Here is a 21197-nt window from a genome sequence, read left to right on the forward strand (position 1 = left end):
AGGATTCCAAGTCATTGTAGCCTACTTAACCCCTTAGCCTGGTGTGGAATCCTCTACATTTAATCATTTTTCTGCAAGAATGGTATGCTATATCATTTAAATCTCAAAAGAGAGAGTAAAATTAAAATATGACTAAATAATAAAAGATTGACTCCATCTATACACATCATACATAAGCAAGGAAAGAGTAAAGTTAGTATATGACTAACTAATAAAGGAATGACTCCACGTGATAGACATCATACAGAAGCAAGAAAAGAAAGTCATCAGAAAACTTAACGAACTGCATGCATATATAGAAAAGAATCTGGAATGTGTACTCACCACTTTTTATTTCAGATTTACTCGCATTCCTTGACACCCCAAGGACAGAATAGTAATCCTGTACATAGAACATTATTAATACATGTGTCCATGAGATGTAACAGCAATGACTATCTCGGTGCTGAATCAATAGAGGGGAAAGTGAAATACTGCAATAAAAATTTACAAAACGGAAACAACAAAGCAAATTGGTACATGTCACTAGCAAGCAAAGTTGAAAAAGATACTCACACTATCAGCTCTAACAACAAGCCTTGCCCCCTTATGATGACGAACATTTTGGGTTGGCCTTGTATTAAACAATGCATGCAAGCAGCCATGTGACAATAAGCTCGAATGTTTTGAGTCCAAATATTTTATCTTGCTTGAAATTCTGCACATGGGATAATAACGTGTAAATTACTCTTACTGAAACAGAAACAAATTTCACCTTCTACAGCCATGATCACAAAAAAATAAAGTATATATAATCACTAGAAATCATTTTATATTTTAGATGTGAAGAAGGAAATCATTCTTCAACCACACAATAACCAATATGAAATAACCAACAACTGAGTTTCTTGAATCAGGATAAATCAATGATCATATCAAAATTGAAGATGAAAAGCAGCAGAGTAGATGGCCATATCCAGATGATACTTCATTCTCAGAATCTCTTATTAACAAATTCACTGCCTTCAAAGTTTCCAAGAATGCACCTCTTCATATGTAAAAGCACTTACCACTAGTCTGTTGGAAAAGCTAGTCCAGTAAAATTTAATTCCGGCGGAGAAACCTCAATCAGAAGGAAGATCAGATTCAAAGAGGATATTAGAGGCCACTGAAGAGCCAAAAATCACAACAGCCAGGAAAATTTCAGCCAAAGAAAGTTCTGGATTTGGGAAAAAAAGTAATTTGTACTGGGAACCTTTGGAAAAGCTCACTTCTCCAAGTAAAAATGATAACTGTTGTTTTAAATTTGAGTTCATGCGTCAACAAAAATAAAGCATTTGAGACAAAAACACAGAGGGAGTACAAGATGCAACCATGTCTGAGACCAAGAAGAGCTGACCAATACCCAGCCCAACTCAACTCAAGTTACTCAACTAAGCCTTATCCCAACCCTAGTTCGAAATTTTCGGTCAAAATCTGAAATTTCAACAAAATATTTTGATTTTGACACTCGTAGAAACAAAATATTTTGGTTTTGACACTTGTCAAAACAAAATGGCATGCAAATTGAGGGGTCTTCAATGATTCGATTTTTTTACCTAAATGACCATATTGCGGTGCCATTTTGATGGTATATTTCAGTATCATTTCAGCCTTTCTTTGCCTTTTTCGGTGGTATATTTCGCTTTTGACCAGGGTTGAAATCCCAGCCGAAACCGGAATCTTGAACCTTGACCCCAAGTTCCCAACTAGGTGCATGTTTGATTAAGCTTAAGGGGCTTCATTCTGGATTTCCAAAAGTTCGCTTCTCATGAGCAAAAAGGCAGGTCCAATAATTCCTCAGTTTGGAATCTATACCGTGTCCCTACCCATAATAAGGCTGTCCCCAAGCTTCTTGGCGTCTAGCACCGAAGGTGGTACCCAAAGGACACACCCCATTGGATCCGCTTTTTTGTCATCCAAGAGCTGGCTTCTGGAGTCCCAGAAGCTGATGCCTAATTCTATTCAAAGCCACACTTCTTGTCAAATCTAATCTATGCATGTTTTTTTCTCACTACCTCTCGCAATGTCATTTTAGGCCTGCCCCTAACTCTTTTAGCTCCTCCAATCTGAATCATATCACACCTCCTCACCGGTGCATACAGAGATCCTTATTGCACATGTTCATGCCACCTCAATCAACTTTCTCTCAGCGTATCATGTATCGGACCTACTCCCAAATTATCTCTAATGTGTTCATTCCTTATTTTAGAGGTAGGGGCAGGCCTAAAATGACTATTGAAGAAGTGGTAAGAAAGGATATGCATGTGGTAGGGTTCGATCCTAGTATGACCGCGGATACAGTTGTGTGGAGGACAAGGACCCATGTAGCCGACCCCTTGTAGGGGGATGTTCCTAGGATGCTGCTTTGACTATTGCTTAGACTTTTTTCCTTTAGTAATTTTATTTTATCTTTTTTACTTCCTTTTACTCCTTTTTACTTTTTTTACTCTCTTCTACTTCTTTTATTTCTATTACTGTCATGGCCTCTCCGGATCCTTGTAGCCGACCCGATTTAGTTGGGATAAGGTTCTGGTTGTTGTTGTTGTTGTTTTCATTCCTTATTTTCTCTTTTCTAGTTTTACCACTCGTCCATGCTAACATCCTCATCTAGCTACACTAATTTTACTTATGTATTGTTTCTTCTCCACCCAACATGAAACTGCATACAAACTTTACAACGAAGGTCCATTAATGGCTTATTCACCCAAAAAACAATCATCCTGGCTCTCCACTTCTATCAAGTAGTTGAAGGCCTTTAATGCAAAACCAATCCATGATCCACATCGTTTGGCTGGGATTAACTTTGATTAGTATAGGTTCAGATCTTATATGTCAGGGCAGGATAGTTCTTTAATTGAAGTTCGGGGCATTTATGTAATCTTTTTTATTTTATAATGGAGTTCTAAGGCAGGTCATGGGGTTTTGTTTAGCTATCGATTAGGAGTTTTAAAAGTTTAAACTACTATATTTTATTGTTAGTCATGGGATGCAAGAAGGTTAGTTGCTTATGGCAGTTAGAAGCCTAGTAATCTAATTTTCAGTTTTATAATGTTATTAGAAAATTAGAGTCTTTATAGAAAAGTTGATTAACTGTCTAAAAGTCCTAGATTTAGATGATTTCCTTTGGAGTTTTTTCTATAAATATATGTAACCACCCCTCCTCCCATGATAATAGTGTTTATGGATTAAAACTTGCTAATTTGATAATGACCTAGCTAGCTATTTTCTCTCTTCAATCGATTTGGTAAGAGGATATTCTCTCTCGTATTTTTATCTTCTCTCCCTCTCACGGCAGTCAATTTGTTCCCTCTTTCTCCCTCTGTTTCTTCTCTTTCTCCAGACAAGCACAACAGATTTCCTTCTCCTCCTTCCTCCTATCACATGTTAACCTTAGATCCTAAATTTTAGGAGTTAGCATTCCCTACTTTATCTGTTCCACCACACCCACCATTCCTTACTTTATCTTCTCTCTTCTCTAGATTTGATAAGAGGATATTCTCTCTCCTATTTTTTTTTTCTCTCCCTCTCACGGCTGTCAATTTGTTCCCTCTTTCTCCCTCTATTTCTTCCCTTTCTCCAGACAAGCACAACAGATTTCCCTCTCCTCCTTTCCCCTATCACATGTGAACCTTCGATCCTAAATTTTAGGAGTTAGCATTCCCTACTTTATCTCTTCCACCACACCCATTGATCACCCTTTTCTGTCTCATCAATCCACCCCATCGATCCCTCAAACTCTGGCTGCTTATTTCTTAATTTGAATCTGAAAATCTCAGATATTAAAATCTGTTATTATTCCTCAATAATCTGACCACCAGATGACCAGATCTCAGCAGTCTTAGCTGTTAGATCTGATTGGTAGATCCAGGCAACATCAGCTTTTGAAACAGAATCTTGGAGATTATTGGCCCATCACCTGCAGACCTATCGTGATCAATCTCTTCCCAGTGAATTTTCAGACATAGCAATAGTTCCAGGCCATTCAAGTAGCCTTGCTTCAATCTTCTTACTACCAAGTGTACCTAGACCATAGTTAGTTAAACGGGAAAGGCAAAAAAAAAAATTGTTCGGTATGGCATGTTAAAATGGCTCAGAATTTGACTGGGACAGTCAAAAATCCAGTCAAACATTTCAAGAATACAAATTCGAAAACAGAAAATACAGGTTTTGAACATTTAGATTTAAAAGATATGGGACCAAAAAAGGGCAATATGCATAATTGCATAAATAAATTAAGGAATTATTTATAGCCAAGCATATTCTAGAAGCTAACACCACCACCCTCGGATCTGTGCTTCATTCCAATCCAAGGGTCCTGGCCTCCTGGGGCCTGATCTCCTTTTCTACACTCATACCCCCTAAAAGTAGTTTTTTCCAAGAATGCCTCCCACCCACTTGTTATTTTCTGTCCTTACACCCAACCAACCACAGCTTTATTCTTGGAATATTCTCAAGGCTATAGTACCTGAGGGGATGAACGAGAGAGGAGGACAAGAAGATGGTGTACACGAAAAGAATCTCCCCTTTCCCCCCTTTCAAATCTACCTTTTTGTTCCTGAAAAAACAAGACAGAAGAGTGGGTGAGACCGTGAGACTGACCGTTCAGAGAAGGAACACCAGACGGTCTGATCGTGAGTTTTGGCAAGATGCTCATCAACTACATCCCAACCGTGTTCAGCGTCTCTCTTGCCTAAGTGCCGACTTCTTAAAAGCCCCCTTGCCTGCCCTCAATCCGTCTACTCCTGGCCCGTTCATTCCCTCTGAAGCTCTCCTTTTCCACTGCCTCTCTCCCCTTCTCCGAGTAGCCTCCCACTGCCGTCGTTTTCTAAGAATAAAGAGGACTTGTACGCGTATGGTTACTGGTTAAGGTTAAGAGAGAGGGTCGTACCTTAGTCAAGAATGCAGAGAGCATATTATACGTGTTTGGAACGGCTTACAAATAAGATGGCATTTTTTGGCGTATCATTGGGAGTGAAACGTAATTCAATGTTTAAAACGGAAAAATATGGGACGGCAAAAAAACGTGAATTAACTAATTATAACCTGGATCGGTCGGGACTCTACATCTGGGTCTTATCCCATCCGCAGAAACCTGACCTGACCAACCAAGGAAAACGTTCCAATCCACGTTAGCATCTTCAACTTCGCTGCAAAAAAGTGAAGGGGCCCACCTCACCTATCCCCTTTGTTTAAAACGGAAAAATACGGGAAGGCAAAAAAAACGCCATTTAAAACGCGAACAACTAATTATGACCTGGATCAGTCATTTGGTCAATGAATTGACAGATTCATTGCCTAATAGTTTCTAGTATGAAGCAGCGACTTGCCCATGTAATATGCCTAATCCTGTAAATAATTATAGAACAGGCTACGTTCAAAAAATCATAATTTTCTTGACCAATCACCTTTCAAGGAGAAATTACAAAACATAATTTTCGGAACTAATAAACAGAATATAGCAACTCAGAAACTCTCTCACAGAAAATTGTAGTCACTGTTAGGAAAATAGGTGGCCACAAACTACATTTTAAAAATAAGTTTCTATAAATTTCCCAGCAGATACACTATTGATGTACCAAACTTTAAATGTTATCAAAGTTGCAGCCACATAAAACCAATTTTCCTTCAATTCAGCTTAACAACCACAACAAGCATCCAATTCAAACAAGATTTACAAGGTTATGATCCTGGCCCTTAACCCTCAAAAAACAACCAGTAGTAGATCAGAAGGACATCCATGGTATTAACAATAATCTCTAGCAAAATTAAGTAAATCAGATCTGAACTTCGATTTTAATCTCTTGTTAGACGTAAAACAATAATAACCCCCCCCCCACTGACCAAAAAAAAAAAAATTCTGTTATCTGAATTGATTCTCTCAATAGACTTAAACAGGCAACTTTTTGCTATATATCAATAAGACTATACTTCCCAAATTCCCAAGCTGAATAGTCATGATTCAACTAGCTTTCTGGGAGTTCTCAGCGCAGGAACTATCACTAAAACAGAGCACTTAAAGTAGAATAAAATTAGATTTCTAAGTAACAGAAACAATAAACAACGGACCTCAATTTGGAGAAATTAAACAGAAACTGAAAAGAGAAGACAGCCACGGAAATGTTTACCATGAACAAATATGGTTGCCCATCAATCAGAAGGTAGAGAACCTTTTTCCCTGATCGAAAAACCATAACGATAAAACCCAAATTCCATTACTCTTAAGTTTGATTACAGCCGAGTATATATAGACTAAAATTTCTCACTCAAGTTTCCTAAAGTTACATCGGCCCTTCTTCAAGCAAGCTCAGAATTTAGAGATTTCTGAACACTAGACATAACAATTTGACTCCCTCAGCAGCTAATGACCAGAAACTTGAACAAAATTTTTGAAAAAAACCCATACCCTGGCCCATATAGGCCCTTGACAATAAAAACCAATCCCAAAAATTAAAACAAAAGTCCATGGAGCCTAAATAGTAAATACATCATCTTATTTTCTACAAGAAATTTTCTTACAACCCAAACACCCAAAGAAAATCCATGCAAAGTAGTTACAGAAGATCATGCAACTACTGTTGATTCTCTTAGACAGACATGATACTAGAAGTTGGCCCGACGACACAACCACCCATGGAAGTTGAGTAATCAAATAACCAAAACTATTTGAGTAAGAATTTTGTAGGAACTTTAGGACAGTGATGAAAATGCAAGGTAAAAATACAGGTAGAAGTGAACACAAGTAACATTTTTCTTGGATAAACGGGGGAAAAAAAACAAGCCATGATATTTGTTCATTGGAAAAACTTCCACATCAGAAGGATCAGTAATTACCACTAAAATACTCCTTTTCTGCACAAGTCATGTTTGTTTTCACTAATATTCAAGAGAGTAGTGTAACTCTACTAGAGCTTCCAAAAGCTTCTGTAAGGGTTAAAATTTTCTTTTAGATGTAGTCATATTTTTCTTCCACGTTAGAACTTTCAGAAATTTCCCCTTCAAAGGGAAAAATAATCATCCAAAAATTCTTTTGAATACACATAAGTTTGAAAGATTGTTAAAAATATTAAACAGGAGTAAAACTGCAACCACACCATCAATAATTTACGATGCATGGAGAATTGCAAGGACATAACAGTGGACCAAAAGAGCACAATTTGGATGCATGGACTGACAAAAATTCTCAGATTGGAGGCATCACTATCTTAGGACATAGTACAAAGCATCTCTTGGGTGGGAGTCTTGGGACTGACAGCCCAAAATGTCACACTTCTAAGCTTTCAAGAAGTGCGTGTACCTGGCTCTTATCCTCAACAGGGATGCTAGTCCCCTGCAACCAAACTACTAGAATCAACACATCCATTTGTTACTAGCAAAAGAGTAATATAGAAATGCTCACCCATATCCGGATGATATCATCAACTTGTTTGTGACAGAGGGCCATAACATAGTTTTTGGTTGAATTCCCCATTGCGCAACCCATGTACTACCGCAAGGAATAATCGCCATCCAAGATATTCTCTGCAATGAAGGGGATTATCAAGAATGCAGTAAACAATGAAATAACACAAAGTAATATGAACAAAGACCAAGTGCCCAAACCCCAAATCAAAACTTTCTTGGCTAGCTTGTCCACTCAAAACTTTCCCGATCGAGGCCTCCACCTAAAGCAGTTGAGGCTAAAGTATAGCTTTCTCATGCAAAACAGAATGTCCCCGGGATGGCCATTAGAGGAGGAAAGCCACTAAATGATAATAGCAGAATCTTTGCTTCCTCAGGCAGGTCAATAGTCACAAATCTTTTCTACATAGGATCAGCTGGGGAGTTCACTAAGGAGGGCAATATCTAAATCAGCAAATTCATTCATGAAACTGCAATTTACCTAACTTTTCTGAATGGTATTAAAATAACATTATGTATTCTTAGAAAAAAATAAGAAATAAAAAAGTACAGACACTTCTTGGTCAGACCATAAGGGCAGTAAAGCAAAGGAATGCTCAATACCAATATAAGAGCCCTAATCTCAGCTGTCACAAAGTCAGTAACCTCATTGGTGGTACCTTCCAAGACACCATGGTTCAATTTCGACCAAAATGCAAATATTTTGGCAAAATATCACAATTTCAACATGAGTCATAAGAAAATCCCATGCGAAACCAGGGAAGTCCAGATTTCGGCGAAATTTCGATCATTTCAACTCATTTCGGTGGAATTTCGAATATTTCAGCGAGAAAAGCCCATATATAAAAGCAAGATTTTGACTCATTTCATCGAAATTTCAAGCTTTCATCCCTTTTGGCAAAATCTTTCCTTTTGCTGCTAAATAAAGGCTTGGTGGTCATCCACTTCAACATTGGAGTGCATGTGATGCATCATGTGGCCAAACTTCCCACAATAGGGCTGTTGTGATGGACTTTCAGAGATTATTCAGGCAAAGGATGACATCACTGTAATATGTCATAGGGCACAAAGCCAAACTACTACTTTGGGTTTTTTATTCTCCAATCTAATGATTCAAACATGTGTAAATATGCTTAAATAGGCAATACCTGTAGTTCAGGCAAAATTCCAGGAATTGGCCACCAAAATGACCATTTCACATTTTTCACTGAAATGGACCATATTTTGGTGCCAAAATTTTCAAAATATTCGGTTTTGGTGGGAGTCAAATCCCACCGAAATTTGAAATTTTTAACCTTGCAAGACACTGATGGTGACTAGTGCAATATCTTATCCAAAGAATTTTAATAGAATCAACAAGAATCTTCATCAGGGAAGCATGTGATCCAGCATCAGGTCTGACCACCTAATTCTTATGGATGTCGATCAGCAAAACTGCATAGATGATTAGTTAATTAACTCCAGGGTTCATAAGGATCCTATGCTTATTCATCTTAACCTTTTCGGCATTGCATATATATATTCTGATCCTATCCTTTTGTATCCTTTTTAGCTTTTAAGATTCTGTCTGTTTACAGGTTAGTTGAAAATTTTCCTTTTCCACAATTTTACCTAGAAAGAGACAGAGTCTAAATAAAATTCATTCATTATCAGCCAAGAAAAGGTATTCAAGAGCAATACCAGAATCCAGATCAGCACAGGGATGAGTTGCTGAACCTCTGACAGATAATCATTAAACATGGAAAGCAATTTCCATGTAACTATGATTCAGATTAAAACCACATCATAAAGCAACTAACATGAAGCATAAGTTGAGGTTGTGATGAGTAAAACTGCACACAAGACAAGTAGCAGTTCCCACAATCCAGATGCTGACCAAACACAAAAAATATGCATCTTCTGCATTCAAGGTTTTTTTCATCAAGAACAAATAGAAAATCATATGACATCTGATTACATAAATGATTATACATATACATACATACATACATACATACATATATATATATATAATAACTGGTCATGGACTACAGAATTCAAGATCTCTAGCACCCTATATTAATAAGTCCACCCCCTCTGAGCACATGGTGTGCACCATATTGTAGGTAATGCCACCTCAGCAATCCACCAAGTTTGGCATGCTTCTCTCAGAATAAAAACCATAGAGAAACTCCTTCTATATATCAAATATCTACAGGCTGAATAATTATCAACATCATCGTATGTGAGAATTCCCTCATCAGATAAGTTGTGGGGCAACTACTCCCTGTAAACAATATCCCACAGAGGAACAAATTACACCCAAAATTCATGATTCAATTGGACCAACGTAGCGTGTCCAAGGTATGATGGCAATTTAGGGATCTAGTTTACAGCTATCTAGAAAACAACACCACTTAGCACCGAGTAGAACAGTATTGCAGCCTTGCAGGTCATACCCATCCAGTTTGCATCAAAGTACCAGTTCTTTCTCCAACAGCTCAATGTAGATAGCTTTACGCATGATATAACCTTTTCTTCTTCTTTGATGGGGATGCAAACCTATAAACATTGACACACTGTGGAGGTTGAACTTATAACCCTCTTTTTCGAAATACTGCTTCAAATATCATTTTACTGTACCTTCTCATAAGTTCTACTCATGCTTTGCACTACTTCATTCTCATGAGCTCCATTGAATCTCAAGTTCTATCAAGCTCCAATCAATAATATTCCTTTTATCAATATTCGAGATAGTAGCCTAAGATACTTACAACGGCCAATATTATTCACCATAATGTGATTCACCTCATTAAGTGGGTCAAAAATATATACAGTAATATTACACTAATAGTCTAATAGTCATCCAGGGAAAATATCGCTAAGAACTAATTCTCTTTGCTGTAAAAACATATATATATATATGGGAGAAAGAACGCTACCTGGTCCCGTGCGGTGCGCTGCCCCTGCACCCAAACACAGAGGCGCATGAAATGACCACCGTACCCCCATGGAAGGCAGAATTTCTTGGGGTTTCGCACCCCTGTGTCTGAGCGCAGGGGCAACGCAGCGCACGTGCCCGGTAGCGTTCTCTTTCCCTATATGAGAGTCTACCAGGTTTTGTCTGAAATTAGCGATCTTTATCTAAGTGGGCCAGGGGGAGCTAAGAAGTATGGTATCAATATGGTGCAATTATGCACTGACTGGGAAATAATTATATGAAGTTGCTGTGTAACCTTTCTGAAAGGCTTGTAAACAATGCTAAAAGTACAGAAAACTCCCCACCCCCAACACACACACACACAACAGAAGAAAGAAAGGGGAGGAGGGGGACAAAAAAAGGGTACACATTTGTTAATCCATCCTTTAGTTATATGGACAGGAAACTACAGGCTTTCCCCCTTTTCTGGGAGCACCTATTTGGCTCCTCCCATCAGTTAGAGAATCTGAAATGTGCAAAATTAGGATTCCCCGTCCTTCAATGAACAAACTCTTTATGGGATTTAGGGCAACGTCTCATCAAACCAAATAGATAGATTGAGAGAAACGGATACAATGGCGGCATACGAGAGCGCCTAAAATGTCCTCGAGTGATTCAGCTAAATAAAATGCAATTAAGATTACATTTTCGCAATACAAAAAACAATGTAGAATTTGAAAATTTTCCCTACAATATGGAGCAGCATAAAGTTTGGGAAGAACAGAGTGGTTTTTTGCACTCAAAACTAAGATGAAAATTTTAATACGTATTGATAACTAAACCTGCGTGTCGTTCTTCTTCTTCTTCTTCTGTCCCTGAGCTAGTGAGCTGTCTTCTTCTGCAGTGAAGTCGATTTGTGTTGACGCCTCTAGAGTATTGAGAGGGTGGTTGGGAGCTTTCGACAGTGAGAATTAGCTGTTCTGGTCTGGTGCGAGCCTGTCGACTGTCGAGGTCCTCGAGGATGAGGCTCAACAGAGGACGGGAAAGTTTCCAGACGTAAACCTGATAAAAGGGGTCTAGTGCTTGAGAGAGCGAGGAGGGAGAGAGAGAAGACGTTTGATGCATTGATGTCCGTTGTCAAGTCTTATCTAGACCGTTCGATCCCGATCCGACCTAACGTCATAGCATCCAGCTGGTCCGGCCAGGATATCTCTAAACAAGGTAGTATGTGCATGGAAAATTATCACCTCCAGTTTGCTGACCGGCCCAGTTCCCCAGTTCCTCTAATAGGGGGATGGTGGATCCCACCCGGGCAGGGTGTTTGGGCATGGATGAGAGGTCATTTCAGCCCCCTTTGTTAGAGGAAGGCGAAGCTGGGCCGGTCAGAAGCTGGAGGTGATAAAGATATCGTATGTGCATGCGTGTGTTGGCTTCATTTTTTAGTCTTCAACCGACGGGGTGTGAAGCCAACCAATAGGAGGGCGGGAGACGGCTCACTCGGCCAACATGAGGGTAGAGAGATATTTAGGAGAGGGGAGAGACAGAGTGGTAGCGCAGCCTACGCGGCTACGCCACTAGATCTGAGACCATTTTTCCTTTTATGTAAGAAACAATCAGTTGCTTTGTTTTTTAAGTGTGTATTTTATTTTTGGGAAGTAGTTTTACCAAAATGAAGGAGTGTAACTAGAAAGTCCATTTTAAAGTAACAATCTATCTCTTCCCTCCTCAAAAAAAATAAGAAGGGGTAAAGATGTCCTTTTCACAAATAAGGAAAAAACGTCAAAGAGATAGAACTCACGGTGTTTTTCTCCCTCCCCTCCCCCCCCCCGAACCCAAAAAACCCCCCTATGGCTTAAATAGGCCCCAGTTCCTTCTGTTCCCCAGCACCAGAAGCTTCTGGATCCCCCAGCAAAATCAGACCCAACAAAAAAGATTTCAACAACAAGGTTTCACTGATTCCAATCAAGTTTTGGTAGTTCGATCAACAGGTCGATGATCAGAACCAGCTCTTCTAGCTAACCATATTCCCGTGAATCGCAACCTTACCCAGTGAATAAAAAAAATTTTCCATTGATGGGAAAACACAAGTTTTTGTTTCTACCCCAAAACAAGGATTTTTAGGTCCGATTTTTGCAAGTTGCCTATTTTTCATATTTTAAACACAATCCATTAATTACATTCACCTAAAATCACTGAAAATGGTCCTTGTGGTTATTGATCCAAGTTTACTAACGTACGACCGACACGATACAGACACTAAAGTGGTATTATAAAATTTATAATTAGTTCACATAATTATAAAGTACTTGAACCTGAATAATACATTGAATCCAAATAAAACATTAAGATGCCCTTCTTCAATTCTATGCAGAGTTTCTTGGTGGGTCTAATCCATGAGCGGTACCATGAAGATTGCGGCCGTTCCTCCGAATGCACAACATACGTATCCTAGCGAACTGACACATGGAATTAACCAAAATGAAGAGAGCCTGGTTCAACTAGAAAGTCCGATTTTTTAAAAAGTAACAATCAACTAATGGTATGTCGACCCAACCTAAAAATAGAAGCTTAAAGAAGGGGGAAAAAATCTCCTATTTAACGACAAGACATTTGTGGAGGAAAACAATAGCAACCATACATACAAAGAATGGCTATTCATAGCAAATCCCGCACCAAACCATCAAATGCTTTTTCTCCCTTGCTTCCCTCACTTTTGAACTCAAGCAATACCTATAAATGAACTTAAAATAACTCTAACCCAGTTCCTAAAATCTGTTTAAAACCCTAGAAATCCAAGAAGCTACCAAACAGAAGCACTAGAAAAGCTCTCTGGAATCTCCGCAGGTCAAAATGCAGACCCAACAAAAAAAACGACTCCTCAAACTAAACAAAATTAAAGATTTGCAGGAAAAAAATAAAAACTGAATTACCAACTCACCTGAGTCTTCTGGTTCCAGTTCTGATCAAACAGGTCGATGATCAGAACCAGCTCTTGCTAGCTAACCACCATTCCCGTGAATCACGACAACCTCTTCACCCATTTACATACATAAAATAATGCATATACGGGGAAAAGAATCAATCAAAACTCATCTACATTGCTTTAGCTCTGAAAGGGGACCTTTTAAATCTAAAAAAATTACAGATTTTTAATTTGCTAGGACCTGGCCTCAACCGTTTCCCTCTGGTTTCAACCGAAACTGGACTGAAACGAGGGATTTTTAAAAGTTCCATGTTAACTCGTCTCGGTGGTTTCGACAAGTTTCGATCGTCTCGGTGGTTTCGACAAGTTTCGATCAAGTTCACATCTCTCTCTCTCTCTCTCTCTTGCTATCACTTTGTCTCAGAGTCTCTCTTTGCTCTCTCTCTCTTTGTTTAGTCCGATTTAGGTTTTAATGGTAAGATTTGTGCAGTTGGTTTTTCATGTTCATCAATTAGGGTTACAGTATCATAGGTGACATGGATTCGTCATCTTCCCTTCCTTCTTCGGCAGTATCATAGGTGCCATGAAGTCTACTTCTTAAAGAAGGTAAACCAGTCATACAAAATCAAAATGGCATTCTTATAATCATGTCAAGCGTAGAGGTTAGAAATATAATCTCTTGTATTCTTCTCAGACGTCTTTGATTATCATATTTCTTATTCATTTTGTTCATTATCCAACTTGAATCGAACCGATTCATGGGTCAATTTCTTATTCATTTTCTTCATTATCCATCTTGAATCGAACCGATTCATGGGCTGATTCTCGAATCCATACTATGATCTCAAACATCTTCAAAAACCAGTTTGTTAATATAGAATCAATTTAGGTGTTACATATGAATATTTCTTTGGCTTAGCACAAGGCCAACCTTTTTTTTTGGTAGAAGCAGAAGGCCAACTAAATCCCATAAAGAAGGGAAACACACTCTCTCATAGCCACAATCTAGTAAGGATTATCGTTTGGGTCTCTCTCTCTCTCTCTCTCTGCTTTAACACCTCATTAATTATTATTTTGGTAGGAACAACTGATTAATAATGCTTGTAAAACCTAACAACCTTGATGACGTGGAACCCTCAGATAAGGGATAACTAAGCCCATGCGCATCCCTTGGCTTCCACTCCAATCACTTATATCATATCACTAACTTAACCACTGCTGTAACAAACTCAATGTGATCACAAAAAACAATGGAATTTTCTCTCTCCCTTGTTTGATCTGCCCGTTTGGGTCTCTCTCTCTCTCTGCTTTTACAACTCATTAATTAGTCCTTCGTCCGATAAGAACAACTCATTAAAAGCCCAAGACCCTTGATCTCGTGGAACCGTCAGATAAGGGATGACTAAGCCCAATCGCATCCCTTAGCTTCCACTCTCTCCCTTGTTTGCTCCTGCCCGTTTGAGTTTCTCTCCATCTCTCTAAAATTGGTGCTTTAATTAGTCATTGACACTCATTCCATATTCTAGAAAACGTATTGGGAAGACGACCCATCTCGGCTCCATGTGCGCTGGTAATTGGGAAGCCAAACAATCTGTTTTACAACTCATTCAAGCAGTAGAATGTAAAACGATTTGTTGTTTTTTAGATCAAAATTCAATTCAATAGGAATGATTTCATTCCACTTCAAATCTAGGAAAAGAAAAAAAAAAATCTGGAGAAGTAAAGAGACAAAGAGAGAGGGGGGGAGGGGAGGGGGAGGGGAGGAGGAGGGAGTATATAAATTGGTCCTTCGTTCTATTAGTTAGGACGTTATAAGCTCAAAGGATGGAAGGATATCACTCTGACTCTAGAATGAATATGTCTTCCCAAAGTATGAAAGGATATCACTCTGACTCCAGCCTTCATGGAGTGAGCAAGAAGAGAAGGTCCTCTGAAACTAAGGAGTGAAGTTTCATGAAGGAGAGGCCAAGAAGAAGAAAAGGCCTGTTGACACTGAGCTCGACAAGGAGAAGTTGCGTCGCAAGATTGAAAAGTTTAAGTTGATGTTACGAAAACTGAAAGAAAAACAACAACAGGAGAAAGGAGGTGTTGTGTTGAAGAAGATAAAAAAAGAGGTTAACGTGGAACTGAAGAAAGGTGGTGTTGTGTTGAAGAAGATCAAAAAAGAGGATAACGTGGAACTGCCACACACGCCTAACAAACCTCCAATCCGGCTTGAACGGGGGAGCTCATCCTTGAAACCAATTTAAGTGAACGATACAAAGGAACGTCCCAATTCTCCTATATTCATTAATCTGTCTGACCTTAAAGATGAAGATAACCTAGTTGGAGGACATGTTGATCCACCGGTTTTCCACCCTTGCTTCTACATGGATGACTGTGGAGGAAGTGAAGCTGAAATTGAAGGTGGAAATGAAGGTGGAAATGGAGCTGGCATTGGAGGAAGTGGAGCGGATTAAGCTACTTTTGGTGATTTTGTTTTGATTTTTTTATCTTGTGAACCTTGGAACTGATGGGTGTGAAGAATGGGATTATCTTTTGGCTTTGTAGTTTTTTTTTTTCTTTTTCGTAGTTGTCTGATCTAAGCAGCAACCTATTGAAGAATGGGATTATACAGCTGAGGCATCATCTTCCACTTTATTCGTGGAAGTGGAGTGATTTGGTATACAATTCTACACATCCTATGTTGCTCCTTAGATCAGCCAACCACAAAAAGATTTTCACAAAAAAAATAAATAAATTACAAAGCCAAAAGAAAAATCCCTTTCTTCACACCCATCAGTTCCAAGGTTCACAAGACAAAAAGACCAAAACAAAATCACCAAAAGTAGCTTAATCCGCTCCACTTCCTCCAATGCCAGCTCCATTTCCACCTTCAATTTCACCTTCATTTCCACCTTCATTTCCATCTTCAATTTCACCTCCATTTCCACCTTCATTTCCATCTTCAATTTCACCTTCATTTCCACCTTCAATTTCAGCTTCACTTCCTTCACAGTCATAAACAAAATCACCAAAAGAAAAATCCCAAATTTGGGTTATTTTATTATATTTTTTCTAGTTTGTTATTGACTGATTATAGTTTAGAAAATTGAAGATTGAGTAGTCTATTGACCTTCACACTTAATTTGGATTGATAAAACAGTGAGGACAAAGGAGACAATCTTATTGTTGCGATCATATGAATCTTTATCTGTTTGTAAGTTTAATTAAAAACAACCTGTTGTTTAAGTATTTGGTTACTCAGGAATGGAGATACATATGCTGGAGAGGATTTCGGATACAAGATCTATGGGTTTGGGGTATCACTTTGCCAATGGCTGCTACTATATGGCATGAAGGTTGGAACCAAGGGTTCATGAAGAAACACATTATGCTCTCTAGTTGCTGGATTTTTTTTTTAAAGTTAAACTCATGAGATGTTAAACTTTATTATTGGCAATTGGAATTGCTACATATATATATATATTTGTAATTGACATGGTAAATTTTTTTTTTGAGTAAATTACTCCCCCCTCCCTTTGATTATGCCCCAATGACCCAAAATAAACCCCCAAAAGATTCTTAAATAAACACCCCCTGCTGCCCAATACCTGAGCATACACCCCCCTTGCTGCCCAATACCTGAGCACACACCCCCTTGCTGCCTAATGGTCCAAAATAAACCCCCAAAAGATTCTTAAATAAACACCCCTTGCTGCCCAATACTGAGCACAACCCCCTTTTTTGCCCAATACTTGAGCACAACCCCCTTGGCCCTACCCTTGAGCACCGCCCCTTCGCCCATCTATTATTGATTTCTTTTGATGGTCTCTTATCTTTCCTTTATTGGTTTTATTAATGGTTCGATCTTAGTTTTTCATATGTATAAAAAAGGGAAAAAGAATGCTGCCAGACTATGTTCACTGTGCCTAAACATAGGGAGGGCAAAATGACCACTCTGACCCCCTATTGGATGTCCAGAGATGCTTGAGGAAAAGAGTGTGTAACCCTTTTTCTATTCTTAATGAAAACTGCCCTCATCTATGTGGATATAGCCATATAGGCATCTTATCGAATCACGTAAATCCTTACATTGTGTGATTATTTCTCCTTTCTATTTATTGTGTTTTTTGAATTATCAGTTTCTACAAAACCCACATACTCAAATCCATCTATTTTCTTATGCATAGGAGTCTGGTTTATTACTTAAACTGGGTACTTTGAAAGTTGCCTCCTGAATACAAATCTGATAAAGTTGGAATGAGAAAGATCTAAGATTAGCATGGCCCAAAAAAATTAAGAAAAAGGTATTGATTAGAAGTGAATGATTCACAATTCTATAAGTCTCTGTAAAAGTAATCTACCTCAGTACTACCAATTTGGAGTTTATCTTAAAGTGATCTTAAAATGAATGATTCTAAAAATGAAAGAGGGTATTGGTAGTCCATCCATATCACAGCTTTAGTCATAAAGTTTGGAGAAAAAGAGGAAGGCTACACATCCTAGTAGCAAGGCATAGGGACAGCTGAGGCATCATCTTCCACTTTAACCATTCTATGAAGAATATTTTTGGTGATCAAAACAATGATTGATATACAGCTTTGCAGCAACTAACAATGGAGTCCACTATTTTGATCAATTTTGCTAAACAAATATTTAACAACAAAACTCACGGATATCACAACCAAAGAATAAATGGAGCTCAAATGATCTCAAATGTGCCCAGAAAATAAAAATCAGAAAGGGGAGTAATCACAAAAGAAAAGAGAGACCAATTATTCAAGGGAAGTTGGCTCTATAGCCATTAAACGGAGAATCCATGGAAGATGGCTCTACAGCCAAAAAACAAACAAACAAAAATTGCTAACATGGAGGCTCTATATTCTTATCCTCCCTCTATAATCTAACCGATAGCCTATTTTCCCATTTCTTTGTTGTTGCCATAGATTTTGAAATAGTTCTATACTGCTACTGGATTAAACAAATTTAAAGAACAAAAAAATGAAGTATACCTGCGGTGAAGATGTCTCCCTCTATAATCTAACCGATAGCCTATTTTCCCCTTTATTTGTTGCTGCCATAGGTTTTGAAATAGTTCTATACTGTCGTTGGATTGAACAAATTTAAAGAACAAAAAAACGAAGTATACCTGCGGTGAAGATGTCTCCCTCTATAATCTAACCGATAGCCTATTTTCACCTTTCTTTGTTGCTGCCATAGGTTTTGAAATAGTTCTATACTACTGCTGGATTAAACAAATTTAAAGAACAAAAAAATGAAGTATACCTGCGGTGAAGATGTTGTATCCAAAATGCAGTGGCCTTCAGAGCTCGTGAACAGGGTATGTTCAAGCTTCAAAAAAAAAAACCCACATCCAATCATTCACAAGGCCAGAAAGAGCGAGAGAGAGAGAGAGAGAGAGAGAGAGAGAGAGAGAGAGAGAGAGAGCAGATGTAGTACCTGTTGCTTATCCTACAGGTTGTTGATGACATTCCAAGTGGGAAACTGAGGCGAGAAGACGAAAGGGTGTTTTACGTTTTTTAAGTGTATTAGGTATTTCTTTTTCGATTATAGATAGGTATTTCTTTTTTGGTAAGACAATACATATTTCGTATAAAAAAAGATACATTTTTAAGTGTATACCATTGTATACCAAATCAATGCATCATATTTAACTGTTTTAGTCCTACGATCCGAAAACTACCCCTCAAAAGAGTCTTAAATGGGGTGGACAGACCAAACCCTACCCCTAAATTTTATAACAAGGATTAAAAAATTATCCATCTTGTGATTTGAACGAATTAAGAAGGCATTGGTTTCAGTCAATCTTGATCAGGTAACCTTGCATCGTAAACATCCAATTAATAATAGATCTGTGCATGAGCCCAACACAAAGTTTAATAATTGGTTGAGTCAATCTCGGGCTATAGCCCATCGATTTAGGTCTGGCCTACCATTGAGATATTGTGGGCAGAATCTCCATCATCGCAACAATCATAGGATTAGTAATGATTTCATCAAATGGCCCCACAAAAGATCAGGCTACTATCTATTTATGTGTTGAGGTTTTGTTTTTTGTTTTTTTTTTTTTGGTAGAAACGTGTTGGGTTAAACAAAGGACAAAGTTTTCATCCACCTATAGACAACGATTCACCCACCATTCTAATGTTCTTAAACCCCTCCTAGGGTTCTTGTATATTCCAAAATACTCCCCCTATACCCATTCCCGCCCTCCCGGGGTTTGGGTGGAGGGAAACACGTTCTGGTTAACAGATACCTGTTTGGATTTACCGTTTTTTATCCATTTTAATGAGCATTTTGCATTACCACTTACGTATGTGAATTCTAAACGCCGTGGATCTGAAATGCACAAAGAGACTCGCACCAGATTAGCCCAGTGTGGCTGAAGACCATGGAAGTAGTGATCCTCACAGGATGATTCCCAATGAGTTTCCCTCCTCTGCGTTCGTATTTGGTGTCGACAAAGCTTAAGATCCTTCGAAAGCGACCCTAAACATGGCATTGATCTTCCACTCCAGTCGATTGTTGCCGTAATGGCATCTTTGCAAGCGGTAGGGCCATCCAACCTCGATGACCATTTTATGTATATGTTTCCTGTTTGATATTTTGTGAGGTGTGACACAAGAAAAAAATTTCGCTACTTGCATATTTGAATTGCTTGGGACAAAATTATCAATCCTATTTTCCAACTTCACACTTGTTGTTAGAGTATTTGATTTGATTGGTTGAAACAATTTGCTAGGTCAAGAAATTCACTTAGACGAATGCCCTAATTTGTTTTCTTAATATTGCTTCCCGTTCTTGCATGCCAACTTATCATGGTCCATTCTTTTGTTATTATTACTATTGTTACTGTTATGGATTCCTGCTGATAGTGCAGTTGTGTCTTGCTGGTGAAGACAAGATGCATTTGATCCCAGATCTCATGTACAATACCAGAAGACATTACCATTGAAGCGCGCTTGTATCTACACAACACACACACGCACATGCCTGCCATCTTCTGTTTGATGTGGTTTTCCTCACTACGCTCACAAGTCGCAACATCTCTAGAAAGCAGTTCCTCTTAAGCTATCTCAGCTGTACTTGTATAATGGATCGTCTCGACAAGTTTGGGCTCTCTCTCTGTGGCAGCTTTACTGAAAAAATATATTTTTTGGAAGTGGACTACCAAACCTATTTCTTATTCTGTAATTTAATTTGTACGCAATTAAGTAATTTTTATTTTTCACTAAAAAAATTATTTTCAGAAATAGTAAAAAAGAGAACAGAAATTATAACAAAGTGAGCCTCATTAAGCAGTGAGCACACATTGATGGATGGCGGTGATTGATAACTGAGGTGGTTGTAACCTCTCTTCTATACACTTATGTTGGATGTATTGCTTTATGCTACTATGGGTTTAAAATGTTTTTTCATTTGGTTAAATTCACATGATAGGAAGAGGTCCCAAGTTGTCTCAACACCCTGATTGCAGAAAGCACATTGACTGTCTGTTTGGAAGAGCTTTGATAGGATAGATTTGGTGGGTACCATGTACGATGGTAACCTCCATAAGAAGGTTTTTGAATTCTGGGTGAATCTTGAGATTCCACAATGCGACCAAGGGAAATTTTATGAATTGTCATAGATAGGCCCATGATTGACTGATTGCTCAAATGACATGCAGCAGATTCCAGTTCTAGTTAGTGGAGTGAAGAGATCATCGGCATATGGTGTTGGTGTGAGCCTGATTTTGGTGATCTCTGAGGCTAGTGATGTTGAACACTATTAAGCAGACTCCAGTTCCATTGCTTATGATGGTTGGAATTTTGATAGTTTCTAACATGTGGGATGTTGTATTCTGACTTGGCATTTGAAATCCATTGATAGTTGCATCCCATGGCTTTGTCCAAATTTTAATTTTTGATCCATCCCCCACCCTCCAATAGATGATTATACTGAATTCTTTCC

The 21197-nt window shown here is 38.4% G+C and overlaps 1 protein-coding gene across 1 annotated transcript in view; it reads right to left on the minus strand.

Annotated features, from left to right (window-relative positions):
* Positions 1-11408, minus strand: part of LOC122669472 (chaperone protein dnaJ A7A, chloroplastic-like) — a 33073-nt gene extending 21665 nt beyond the window's left edge. Inside the window, exons 1-4 of the mRNA XM_043866245.1 lie at positions 11161-11408; positions 7418-7539; positions 556-697; positions 325-382 (exon numbers count right to left, since the gene is read on the minus strand). Coding sequence (XP_043722180.1) covers positions 325-382; positions 556-697; positions 7418-7527 — 310 coding nt within the window. The 5' untranslated portion in view covers positions 7528-7539; positions 11161-11408. The remainder of the gene's footprint in view (positions 1-324; positions 383-555; positions 698-7417; positions 7540-11160) is intronic.
* Between the last annotated feature and the right edge of the window lie 9789 nt (positions 11409-21197).

Source organism: Telopea speciosissima, chromosome 1 (genome assembly GCF_018873765.1).
Source record: "Telopea speciosissima isolate NSW1024214 ecotype Mountain lineage chromosome 1, Tspe_v1, whole genome shotgun sequence".
NCBI lineage: Eukaryota > Viridiplantae > Streptophyta > Magnoliopsida > Proteales > Proteaceae > Telopea > Telopea speciosissima.